The following is a 13,656-nucleotide window of genomic DNA, read 5'->3' as shown; positions in this document are numbered from 1 at the left end:
TCAATGAAGACACTAAGTCAGCAGGCTGGGAGACAAAAAATAAATCTGACAGAAAACATTTGGATTTCTTCTGTATTTTATTGTGGGAAAAGGGCAATTTTCAGAAATTGCCTACAATCAATGAAGTACTTATAAGTTTGTATTCTTATTTTGCCACCTGACTGAAATATTCTGTTTTAATTTATGCTCCTGTACAGCTCCCTCAGGATGACTTTACCTTTTGTGCTTTTTTCTTTTTTTTTTCCTTTCTTTTTTTTTTGTTTTTTTTCCCCAGGGAAGAACTGCTGAAGAGGATTCAGCAATGCATTTTCCTGAAAGAACAGTACCAAACATCATTTCAGAGAATTAGGGAGAAGCTAAAGAAAAATCCAAGTGACAGGCAGTTTGATTTCAGGTAAGCAATTTACTCTAATATTGAATGACATGCACTTATAAGATTTATAAATGAGGTGTCATAATCTCTCCTGGCTTCCTGAGAAGTTGAATGCTCAATTAAAATATTTATTATACTCAGATCAAAACTTGCAGAGTTTTGTTTTGTTTTTTTTCTCTTTTTTTTTTCCCCCTGAGATATAAGCAATGACAAGTTTTTGCCAGTTGCTTGTTGATTTAGCAGATGTTTAAGGGAATTCAGGGAATTTATGCATGTGCTGGATTAATGCACTGGGCCATGAATCAAATGAAAAGACTCTAGTTGTATTTAGTCAGCACTGGTCTGGGTTGTCAATCACAATGCCAAGGGGGAGTTTTACCTGTATTGGTACTTCAACCATGGAGCGTGTCTTAGTGTATTGTACATTCACATTCTTATCTTTTTTTTTGCATGTTTTTGTTTCAAGAAAAACTTCTGTGAAATATGGAAAAGGTTTTAATTGGTAGATATGAGAATTAAGCATTTTCTGTGTTGTATTCATTATTTCAAAATTGTTTTTAGTTCATTTGCAATTATTGCAGCATCAGTGCTTTAATGGTGAACTTGATATTAGTTCTGGAAGAATATAGGAAATAGGAATAGGAAAAAGTGATACAAATAGATATGCATAATAATCCTGTTGCTTCTTATCATCAGTGAGAACTATATTTTTGGAAAATTCGACACATTCTGTAAACGTTTGGAGAAGATTTCAGATATGAGCAATATTATAGAAAGCCTACTAGAGCTCCAGTGCATACAAATAGAAGGAATTGAAGAGATCAATATTCGCTTCCAGGCCATTGCTACAAATACCAAATCAAAAGAGTATGATGTTCTGGATCACAGAAAAAAAGAGGTACATGAACTCAATGCTTGTCTGATGATCAATCCCTTAATCCTGTGCTATTCATTGAAGTTATGCAGGGAAGATCACATTTTATAACTATGATTATAGCATTTTGTTGCAGTAGTAATATTTTTCCATAGTTTAATGCAGTTTGAAATAATTTGGGTGTATTTTGCTTTTTATTTCATATACTTTTGTTATTTTTTGATAAACTAGATTTTGTGTGATAAGTAATGGTGCAAACTACATTTCCTAAACTTGTTTGTTTTTAAGATAGATATATTTTGTACTGCAGATGGAAAATTAATTTAGACAAGTCAGTGCATTAAATTCAGTTTAGCAAGTGCAAGAGTTACTCATTGTTACTTAATGGAATAGTAAAGGCAGTATCAATACCATCATACCATATAGTGACTATTTCAGAAGGAGAAATGTATGACATCACCTCCAGTACTGAATCACGTGGATGAAAACTAAAGTGATTTTTGAAGAGCTTCAGACTCAAATTCAGATTTAAATACATGCTACATATCCTAAAGTTGAGCTACTTTTTTGGAAGTGTAGCTCACTTTAGTGGATTGACAGCTTCTCAATGGAAGTGATAGCAATGTTGAATTGGCTTTCTTATAATAATAACCCACTGTAGTCTGTAAAGTGCTCTAGAGAGGCCACTCAGTTTGCTAATCTTGATGAGTTTCATACCCATACATGAGCTGATTAAGTGTACCATGTTCTCTCTGATGAGGTTATTAGCTTTCATCTGCCTGTCCTTTTTCCTCTGCAGTCCACTGTGTTTGTAAAGATGGGTCTGTAATCATATAGCCTAATAGTTCTTAATTTTTTGTTTGCTTTGCTTAGACTTTTTATGCCTTCATTATTGGTCTCGTCTCTGTTCTCTTTAACTTGCATGCTAGGCAGATAACGCAAATTTCCCAGAAACTTATTGTAAAAAAAAAAAAAAAAAAAAAAAAAAAAAAAAAGTGAAAGCAACAGCATAGATTAATATTTTTTTCCTTTTACAATTTTCTAGTTTGATAAAGATTACCTTGATTTTAAGAACCAAATTGCAACACTGTATGAGTCCATACAAGAATTTGTGGATTCCTGTTTTGAGAAGACTGTAACTGTAAGTAATTGTACAAATGCAAGCTCCTGTTCTGGTGTTCAGAAAGGCAGAGTATCCACAATTCCTGTTGTATTCCATTGTTACTGGTATTGTTTTGTCCTATACTGGGGTTGCCTGAGATAAGGTAGGAGGACATCAAGCCTACTACAAGCTACTGTCAGAATATGTGCAAAAGTGCTGAAAGTTAACATTTGTTTATAGTTACTGCTAGTTGCATGTACCATCTTTCCTTACTAACTCTGTATAGCCCTATTTTTTCTTTCTGGTTTATTTTCTTCTTCAGCCTAGTATCTCCATCCCTCTTCCACCCTGCTATTGATATTGACACACTAGGGTAGATCCTTCTTTCTCTTACTGTGTTTTGGACTGTCATATTTATGTGGCTCTATCTTCTTCCATTATCTTTGGGACTGACTTTCTGTTTCTTTCTTACTCTGCTCTCTTTCAGTGTTCCCTGTCCTGTGTTCTGTATACTCACTTGCAGAAGTCCAGAAGTAATGTTTACTTCTGTGGTGATTTTCCTCTCTCCTCCCAAGAATAGGTATCTGCTTTTCTCCTTAAAAAAAAAAGGCAAAACCCAATTAAAGCTGTTGTGGGGGCATACAACATAATTTTCTTGAGCCCAGTGAAAAGAAACAACTCATGTTTGTCAGAAATTCCAAGCTCTGTGGTAGAATTGTTGCAGATAATTAAACAGTGCATGCAGTCTGATAGTAGAGTTCAGCAGCTCTTCTGCCGCCCAGTCTCCTACTGCTGGAAAAATCAGAGGTAAAGCCAAGCTACTGATTCCATTTTGTTGTATGTCAATGTAGAAATGAAAGAGAAGTTGAAAGTGCAGAGGGAAGACCTCAGTTCATTGCCTCATCAGATGTAAGACTTCAGGCTGGAAGGTCTTTCATAGGTTGCCCATATTTATATATGTAAATATATAACACTTGTCAGAACAGGCGAGTTTGACGCGAAATTCAATTTCTTAAACTCTTAGGTATTCACTTACTGGAGAATAATGTAGGCTGGTTAGCTTTTTTCTTTTACGTGGAAAAGAAAAGCAATTATGTGATTCCTGATAGAAACGACACAAAAAAACCATCCACCCAATCAACCAAAAAAAAAAAGCACAGAAGAAAAATAATGGGAAGATATCTGTAATTATCCCAAAAACTGAATTCAAATTTGGTTATTCAAATTACAGGGTGATCTAAAGGGAAAATGGAAAATGTTAATTTTAAACAAATGCAATTAAACTTAATTATTGTGAAAGTAAAAGATGCTATACTCAGATTTTAAATTTTATTGTACAAGAGCATATTTGAGATGCTTCCTGTTGCACTTCAAAGTTATTCCTGTTAGACTGGCAGGAGTAATGAATTAGTTTCTGCCATCTGTTACCTTAATGTCAGTACTGTTCATTGCTTTAGGCCCTGACAATGGAATGAAATGTAAATGAAGCAGAAGGAAAATTACAGGTGTTTCACTACAACTATATACTGGGAAAAAAAAAAAAAAAAAAGAGTAAGGTTTGGAGGGTCAGAACAAAATGAGTGTTCCAACATTCTGTGGTGGTGGAAGTTTCTTTGTTAAGGCTATGGTAAATATATTTTAGACAGCATGAAATACTGAAGTTCATTAATTTGTCTGGAAGCATTTTCTGTTCTTAGAAAATTACTTACAAATTTATATAACTTATGTTATAAACAGAAATAACCAGGCTTTATGAACAATGACTATCTAAGCTATGAACATTTTTTGCAATAAATGTTTCCTCTTCCTTTTTAGACTGAACAAATGCTGAGACTTCTGATGAAGCTTGAACAAATAGGAGAAAATCAAATTGATCTTAATGAGAAGTATACCATTGCCCTTCAGCAATATAGTCAAGACTTAGACTTTGTGCAAAAGCTCTACCAGGAGCAAAAAGAAAATCCACCTATACCACGTAATGTACCACCAGTAAGAATGAAATAAATGAGAAAGGTCTTTTCGTCTTGGCTTTTTAAGTTAATGGAAATATAACTTCATATCTTTTGTATTTTAGGTAACAGGGAAGATTATGTGGGCCCAGCAGTTGTACAGAAAAATTGACCATCCAATGAGATTCTTTAAAAAGAAAACTATGCTTCTGAAGGTTAGAAGTGAGCAAAGGATGGTTTATGGCTAAATTCTAATCCAAATTATTAACAGACATAAATTATTTTTTTCTTAAGTTCACTTTTCTAACAATTCTATTGAAACTTACCTAACAAGATAGTATTTTTATTTGCTCCAGGATCTCCATTTCTTTTTCAATATTGTTATTCTGTGGCTCAGGACAGTTACTTCCCTTGAGATGTTAAGCTGATGACTTCATCAAGTTCTTTTGTCCCTTCCGGGACTTGTGTTATTCCTAATTGCAGCGTTGTTCACCATGGACCTATGCTTAGAGCCTTCTCACTGCAGTGCTTTATAATGTAGAGGACTGAGATATTAAACTTCAAATGCTTCACATAACCATACAATTTCCTGAGTTGAATGAGACCCACAAGGATTATTAAGCCCAACTCCTGGCTCCCCACAGGACCACCTCAAATTCAAATCCTATGTTTGAGAGCACTGTCTAAATGCTGTTTGAACTCTGAGACCTTTAAAAGTCATCTAGTCCTGCTGTAGATGCAGGGGCACCTACAGCTCAATCAGACTGCTTAGAGACTGGTCCAGCCTGACCTTGAGTTTCTGCAGGGATGTGACTTCCACCACCTCACTGGTCAATCTGTTCCAGTACCTTATCATCCTTAGTGTAGAAAACGTTTTCCTTGTACCCGGTCTAAATCTCCCCGCATTTAATTTGAAACCTTTTCCTTTGTCCTGTCACAACAGACTCTGCTAAAGAGTCTGTCCCCTTCTTTCTTACAGCCCCCTTTAGATACTGAAAGGCTGCTCTCAGGTCTCCTGGCAGCCTTCTCTTCTTTAGGCTAAACAGCCCCAGCTCTCTCAGCCCTTCCTACTAGGAAGGTTTTCTATCCCTTGGATCATTTCTGTGGCCCTCCTCTGTTTGTGCTACAACAGGTCTATGTTTCGCCTGTGCTGAGGCCTCCACATCAGATGCAATACTCTAGATGAGGTTGTTCTTTTGTTCTTTGTTTTACCCTCTCTTAAATTATGTAACATGAAACTTTGTTTTGTTTTCCTAACAGTAGTGAGGAAGACCTTACTGCAGGACATTTCTATTACATTAGGCTCATCAAATCGATTAAATGGTGCTGGCTTTTCTAATTTCTTTATTTTGTATTTATTTTATTTTATTTGCAGACATTGGAAATGAAAAAGGTTGCGAAGAGCTACAATAAAATGGCTGCGGTTCTTTTGGAATTTGAACTTATTTATTATAGAGCATGGTGCAGGTTTGCTGACCAGGCTAGAAATGCTCTACAAGCTTTCTTACTTGTCAGGCATGCAGAAACCAAGGTAAGTAGGATTTATTTTGTATTACTGCTGCTCTGTTTAGTATTACCTATGATACTTCACTCATGTCATGCAAAGACAAGCACAGCATTAAAGTAATCTTAATAAGGATAGAAAATAAACTACTTTAATTGACAAAAATTTTTTTTTTTTCCTTTTTATGCTATGATACAGACATAATCATCTCTCTTCTTCATAAGCCCCTTGCCTCATTCAGGACATGTAAGAGGCAGTGCCCAGCAAATGCATGTTCTATATAGATTTGTCTACATCTTTTAATGTATGGTTTCATATATTTTTTTCTTTGTTAACCAAAATATTAGTCAAAGAGTTTTTAATTAGATTGTAGGCTTCTCTATAGTGTTCAACATCACTGTGTTGCCTATATTGGAGTCACTAATTTGCTTTCACTATTGTTAGCTGAGACGGAAAATCCTACCATTCTTTAAAGTTGACTTACTCTGCTGTGCTGCACAGAAATTAGAGTTAAAATGGACATTTTTTGAATTACGGACTCCATAATGGAAAGCTAGAACCTGATTTTCAGCTTAACTCATCACCTTATTAGCATTTTATGCCCTAAGAAACGTACGGAGGCTAAACAGAGCAATACAGTATTTCTCTGCAGTCTACAGATGGAGAAACTGAGATGAGAAGACAAATCAGCTTTCACACAGACAGGTGCAGAACTACAATCAGACTTGGGAAGTCACAGCAGCCAAGTGCTTAGGGCCCAGTGAGGAAATCACGGGAAAATGAAATCAGTGGAAGCTATTGCATGATTAATATTCTGGAAAATCTGGAAAAAATAGTTGTGCAGGAGTCTGGAGATCTTTGTAGAAATTGCGACATGGGCATCAATTTAAAAAATTTTGGCTAGTCCTCTATATCTTGTCATATCTTCCAGATGTAATAAACTGCATGTGATCACTAAACTACTAAAATAGTGCTTTATTATTTTCTCTCCCTGCCCCTTTCCTTCCCACTACCACTATATGAAGGAATTGGTTGTAAACTTGGATCCAGTGGTCCTGGAAGTACTTTATGAAACAAAGTACCTGAAAAAAATGCATTTTAACGTTCCAGATGTTGTCCTCAGCTTGTGTGCAGATGAAGAACAGATTAAAAAACATCAAATGGAGTGAGTGAACACTTTCTGGATGTGATTCTCATCTGCAGATAGGAATCTTTAGCTTTGAGTCTGTTGTATGTACTTTTGATTTGTTGTAACTTTTCACTGTGGTGGATTTTAACTAAAAATTTATTCTTTTCCCCTGCAATTCCATAATAGTTCTGTTAATATGAAATTATTACTCTCTCTACAAAATTCTTGTAACTAGATAATGTCTACATGCTTTTATTTTGTTACAACAGCTACTCTGTAAGTGGAATTTCTAGGTACTGCTAAGGCATCTCCACTCCATATCATATGGATTGCATTCCAAAGTATCACACTTACTTTTGTAACATCGAAAGCATTCTTGTGTTAAGTTAGAACTTATCACTTGATTGACATACAACCCAGGTGTTGGTATAGGTAATACATCAACTAAGTTATTATATGCAAATATTCAAGTTTTTTTTCTCTCATGCTAAATATCTGAAATAACCTATGTTGATTTATTAAATAGTTTCTTTCTGTCATTGTAACAGCTAAATTCTGTGCTGTAGGAGTTCTTTTCAGCTCTTTGGGATCCGATTATTAGTTTTTTAAGTAAGGATGGTAGGTCTAAAAAGAGTCCTTTTTTGTAAGGAGTGCACTTAAAGTAGTTTTTATATAGAAGTGGTCAAAAAAGGACAGAGTTCAAAGAGTTTCATAACTGAATTGAAATCCTCTCAGCTCTCCTTTCTGTTAAAATTTTCAGTCTTTCGTTCTTGAAATAATGCGTTTTTCACGAATTATCCATGGAGTGTTTCAGAACAAACCTAAAATATCTAACATACAAATCAAACTCTGTGTGCTTCACTCTTCTGAAAAGCAACAGTTGTAATATTTGCCATCAAACGGAAACAAATGTGCAGAAAGTGTTTGCAATAAAAGAAAATCCAAATTTTCTATCGTAAAAGAGATTTCAGACCAACTCCCTAAGCAAAGAAGGAATATTCAGGCACTAATTATGCCGTAAGTAACATTGGAAAAATACTCTGCATTCTGTGGATAGACTCTCTCAGTATACTGTTTGTAACAATATTTAGTGCTATGGTTTTAATCTGGCATAGAGCACAGTTATCATTTTTCTACAGCAGCTCTTGTAAATAACCTGTTTTGTATCTTTAACTTCTGAGCTGCATTGACTTCCAGTTCTTTTTTATGAAGATCTGTTATAAAACTCCATTTTCATAAAAATATTGATTCAGAATTTGGCTCCTTTGGCATTTTATGCCCTGAGTACTATGAATCTAGATTTTCTTATAAGTAGTGTCTTTTCATACAGGCTTTTTTTTTTCTTCTTCTTTTTTTTTTTTTTTCTGTGAAATAGGAAGAAGGGAAGAAAAACACAGTGTTTTCCATTTCCTTATTTTTGACTGTAATGCATTTTCTTTGGAAGAAAGTAGCCCTAAATAAATATCTTCCTGTAAATATTTATTTCTCCAGTCTGGTTCCAGTGTTTGAGAGAAGAAAGAGACCTAGTTAGAACTGGGAGAGACTTTAATTTTTAACCTGGGATCAGGACTTGCAAGTCTTATTAACAGAAAATGTGACCAAATTTCCGTGTGTTTCTTATATCTGAAATAAATACATTCTAAACACAACCATGTCTTACAGTCTCGAGAATCTATTGATCAATTACAAAGAGCATCTGAATAGAATTCCTGTTATGCTGAAACCACTAATGAAGCCATTCATAGAACAAGTTGAGGATGCCCTTGCTCCAGGCATGACACAGCTGTCCTGGACTTCTTCAAACATCAATAAATGTATGTAGGAAGAGAAGTAGTGATAAGCTGTTGATAATGTTGTTTGGTGGTAATGTTTTGATGGGAGGGTCTGTAAAGCCTCGACTCTCTAGCTGTCTTGCAAGCTCGAGTGAATAACATTACATCATATTATTAGGGCTTGTGTTGCATTGTGTTTCTGAATTCCATACCTTTTCATTTACTGAATTTGAATTGTCACATCACGCTTCTTAAATTATTGTACACTGTTACATTTTCCCCTATCAGTGTCTCTCTGATCTGTTTTCAAGTAAGTGTCCACGTAAGGAAAAAATGTAGAGCTCTTCTTATGCCTACATTCTGTTTTTATTTGTCTGTGGAAAAAAAAATAGTTTGTGAACTGACTTCCTTGCTTTAGGTAGGTAACTATAGCTTGACTGATAAAAGAGTGAGAGGTAAGAGAACAAACATTTGGTGCTGTGATAATGTCTCTTGTCTTTTCTATAGAAAGGTCTTTCTATAGAAACATCCTGAAATAGACATGACTAAATTCACAGTTGAAAATAGTAAGGGACAGATTTCTGTCCAAGTTCTATTTTTTCTAAGAAAGCTTTAAAAATTCTGAACTATGCATGGAGATTTCCCAACACAGCCATTAAGACAATGTTATCCTCATCAAGTACAGCATAAACTTAACTCTATAATAGTGTCATTGAAATGGACACATGTAAAGCAAGACATTTGTAGTTTGATTCTGTGAGAAAACAGTAGCTTATGCTTCTAAATCTGTTCTCACCTGGGGCAAACTGATGTTCGGCTTCCACCTTTTTCTTCAAAATGAAAAGCAGCAAGATAAACAGGAACAGATGCAGGCGTGGGTTTTGCAACATTTGTGACTGTGCCATGTGATACTACTGCAAAGGACTCCGGCCATTTCTTAAGGCAGAGCTGGCCACCTTTTAGCCTTTTACTTGATCTTTACCTGACTGGAAAACAAAAAAAGATGACAAGGTATCCCTCTGTTTGAAAGCACGGGGGCTTGTGGCAGCCTTCTAGACTAAAACTTGGAAAATGAGAAATAAATGGATTTAGAAATACCTAAGTTTTATGTATTAAAAAAGGAAAAGCGTCTAAGGAATTGGTTGGATTATTTGTTCATTCTAGTCAATAAAAAAGACAAGATTTAATCGTTAACTTCCTAATAGCAATAAATGGTATCTTCTATTTTAAACATTCAACAGTAAGACACTACTGTCACATTGCAGCATTTTAGGTATTGTAACGATTTAATTCTACATACAGTAAGACAAAGTACTGATAATTCAAATTATACTGTCTGCTAATAACCAAAATGTCATGATTAATGACCAAAATGCCAGATGAGTTATTTCTTTATTTTTAGATGAAGTGTAAAAGACAGCAAAAGAATTTATCCACTCCATTCAGAAACAATCATTTTTACTCAGCTTAGTAAACACATCTGCTAAGGGACTTGCTTTGTCTCTCTCCAAATTAAATTAGGTCATATACAGGAAAGAAAAAATCTAGTGGTTTAACCTATGTGCAATCTTGAGGAATTTTAGCTGCTCTGTCTACAATGCTGACTTTCATACTGTAGGTCCTTAGGAGGACCAGAATATTTTTTTGAACGTTTGTTCCTCTTTTCTTTTCCAATGATTTTTGTTAATCCTTCATTCCAGTATTAATAGAGAAGAAATATTTTGAAGGTTCTTCTGTTACTTATTGTAAAATGGTTTCATTTAAAGACTCCAAAGTACAGGAAGTCCATCATGCTTTGGTTTCATGCCTTAGTTCCATATTCCATTGTTGTTAAATCATCATTTAATTGTAATAATTTGGGGCAGGTTGGGGAAATTTAGGAGGTTCATATTTCACTTAATTTGTTTTCATTTTGTTTTCTTTGCTTAGTTATTGAGAATACTTATAGTACCCTGAGGGAATTGGACTTTATAGTCAAAGAAGCTGCTGATACCCTGGAGTGCAGAATTGAAAGAGTTCTGGAGGATATGTCAAACACTGCTCTGATAATTTTACCAGAAGAAGAACCTATAGACGTATCTACATTCTTGGAACAGACAGAAAATCTTGCTGTCTCTACTGCTCGCAAACTTTCTCAGTAGGTGTATTACTGCATGAATTTGAAGGCTCGGTTTGGGAGCAAATATTTATGTATTACTTTTTATGCACAGAGAACGTACTTCTAAAGAAATCATTCTTACTGTTACTGACCATTAGTGTAAAGCAAAATGATAGATTACGGAGCAGGAACTCCCAAGTAACTTCAATATAGCATATTAAAATTGCATTTATAGCATTTAGCATTTTGTGGTTTTCTTCTTATGGCATTCTATTGAAGAGCAAGGAAAATGGAACTGGATAAAACTTGAAAAGTCATCTCAGTGCTAACTGCTTGATTCTTAATGCTAGCTCAGTCATGTAAGACCTCTCATTTACCCAGAGCTGAAAATCTTTTAGTTTATGCTTATTTTCCGTGATATAGAAGAGTAATTGTTCTGTTCTTCACCAAAAAAAGTCAATGTACATTTTGCAAAACATGATACTCACTTTGTACTTATTTCTTTACTATTTTTGATTTCAGAGCTAGAAAATACATCAAGAAGATAACTTTTTCTTACTGAATTGTCTTGATAAGCCTGCTTTTTCTTTAACTACAGCCAGAAAAAAAACATATTTTTCTTTGATCATTATTAAGACCAGTTGAACAAGATATAACAGAGTTTGATGAATGGGTTTCCTGACAGACTGCATATCTTAATGCCTTACATTCTGTGCATGTCTAAGCAGTAGGAGCAAAGGGAAAAATAGAAGGGTGTCTCCCTGCACGTATGGCACTTCAGAGTGCAGTGGATCTGAGGATGCATCTATAAACAAGTTAAAGATTATTCCTTATGTTTGACTTGATGTGGATGACTCTAAGGTTGTTTTTGCAGACAGAGTCAGCAAGTGGAATGCTCTGTGTATGAACTGGTAGACACTCTTATGCACAGGCTGAAAGCAGGTACTGGAAGAACTCTGGAGGTAAGTCCTCTACAGTATTAAAAGTAACCTGCTATACTGTAGTCAGATATTTGATATTTCACTTATACAGTGGATAATATCATTACTTGTCTAAGAGTTTCCCTTTAACTCTTCAGGATTCATACTCCTGTGTGCATCTTGACACAAAACAGAAAACACGCTGCCAAGAATGCATGTCTTGTTGTTGCTATTATCTCATGGGACAGCTTTGTCAGAGGAATACTGATTCTTTAGTCAGATGTAAGTCTTTTGTTTTCAGATTTGTTTAGTTTTTTAATATCACTTGAAGATTTTTTTTTTGCCAGCTTTTTTGTGGTAAAAAATATAACTTAAATATTGCATTTATTTAGGCACGAAGATTTCCTTGGAGTCCTTGCGACATCAGTTGCGTGTTGTTGGCTCTAGGTATCAGATGATCAGGTCTGTAGAGACAAAGAGAATTCCTTTGTTCAAAACTGAATTTCAGCTGGCTATTCCTAATGTTGTCTTGCGACCAAGTCTCGAAGATATTCAGGTAACTGAATAACTGCACATCTCAGCCATTTTTGTTAAAAATGTGTATTAATGCATTATTTTAAAACCAGATTTGCGAGTTTAATCTGGTATTAGTAATAAAGGGAGTGGAAGAAAAGATTAGAGGTCACTTGATTTCACATGACATCAGTGGATGCTAAGAAAAAAAACCCAAATTAGGTTTGTTATGCAGTAGAATCAACCATTTTCCTACAAGCTTATCAACTCTTGTTCACAGTCCACTACAAATGTTTTCAAAGCAAGTGCAAGAAAAAAAATAAAATGCCTTTGATACATTGATTTGACTTCCTTGTCTCCTTAAACACTTCCAGAGTTTAAAAAGACATGATTGAAATATTCAGTAATCAGATTTGTGCAGTAGTGAAATATAAAGAGAAATATTACAAGCCTGGAGCCCTGAACTGTGGAACAGTTTAAAGAAATATTTAAGCTTACTTACACTAATTCAGCTAAATTCTTATGTTTGTATTTACAATCTGCTATGACCTTTGAAGTTCTTTGGAAAGTACTAGTTGTTTATGTGATTAACTTGAAGATTTTTCAACTGGAATTGTCACCATCAAAGTCAGTTGCTGAATTCTTTCTCAGACTTCATTTACAGCCTTTTGATATTGTCAGTAAGAAATCAGCCCACAAAGTGTAATTTTTAAATACCATAGGTAGAAAAGTTATATGATAATTTATATAGCTGCCTGTATAAATTCAGACAAATTTATTCAGACATTCTGATGTGAATATGAAATACAGTATTAATATTGTTTTATGTTTATAACCAATGTAAAGTGAAATAATTTAACTTAATTTATGATTCCTCAGTGGCTCATAGATCTCTCTTTCTCTCCTATATTCTTGTTTGAAGAATGCATAAAAATAGAATGTCTGACTGACAAAGCTTTATGGGGTACTCTTTCCCCTAACAAAATCTATTTTGCATGATTCTACTCCATGCTTATTAGAACAGTTCTGATGAAGATGGAGGTACAACTTTTCCATTTTGGTATTGTTCAGAGGATCTGTTTTTTTCCTTCATTCCTTCCCCTCCCCTTAGCTGTTCTGATCTCTCTGTGTGCTCAAAGTAGATGTTTTACTATTTTCAGAGTGCTGTAAACAAAGCAGTAAATATAATATTATCAATAGCCAAAGATATCCCACTCTGGAAATTTGCTTACTTACATCATAAACAGCAGCAGGTGAGTGTTTTATTTTGTTATTTAAAAATTTCAATATTTTGGTTAACATTTCTCAATTTCATATGAATGTATTCTATAATATAATATAATATGAATATGTTCTATAATAATACGGTGATTTGTAATCTGGAAGGTTTCCTTACTAGTTTAAGTCTAGTTTTTAATCTCC

The 13,656-nt window shown here is 34.6% G+C and overlaps 1 protein-coding gene across 2 annotated transcripts in view; it reads left to right on the top strand.

Moving 5' to 3' along the window:
* Window positions 1-13,656, top strand: part of LOC128091254 (dynein axonemal heavy chain 5-like) — a 142,481-nt gene that overhangs the window by 15,541 nt on the left and 113,284 nt on the right. For both annotated transcript variants that reach the window (XM_052704307.1, XM_052704308.1), the window contains 13 exons: window positions 275-394; window positions 1,070-1,271; window positions 2,293-2,388; window positions 4,165-4,338; window positions 4,424-4,513; window positions 5,674-5,829; window positions 6,828-6,967; window positions 8,594-8,745; window positions 10,633-10,840; window positions 11,676-11,763; window positions 11,880-12,003; window positions 12,114-12,277; window positions 13,395-13,487. In XM_052704307.1, coding sequence (XP_052560267.1) covers window positions 275-394; window positions 1,070-1,271; window positions 2,293-2,388; window positions 4,165-4,338; window positions 4,424-4,513; window positions 5,674-5,829; window positions 6,828-6,967; window positions 8,594-8,745; window positions 10,633-10,840; window positions 11,676-11,763; window positions 11,880-12,003; window positions 12,114-12,277; window positions 13,395-13,487 — 1,807 coding nt within the window. The remainder of the gene's footprint in view (window positions 1-274; window positions 395-1,069; window positions 1,272-2,292; window positions 2,389-4,164; window positions 4,339-4,423; window positions 4,514-5,673; window positions 5,830-6,827; window positions 6,968-8,593; window positions 8,746-10,632; window positions 10,841-11,675; window positions 11,764-11,879; window positions 12,004-12,113; window positions 12,278-13,394; window positions 13,488-13,656) is intronic.

Source organism: Tympanuchus pallidicinctus, unplaced genomic scaffold (assembly GCF_026119805.1).
Source record: "Tympanuchus pallidicinctus isolate F22 unplaced genomic scaffold, pur_lepc_1.0 scaffold5, whole genome shotgun sequence".
Classification (NCBI taxonomy): domain Eukaryota; kingdom Metazoa; phylum Chordata; class Aves; order Galliformes; family Phasianidae; genus Tympanuchus; species Tympanuchus pallidicinctus.
This window is presented reverse-complemented; position numbering and strand designations above follow the sequence as displayed.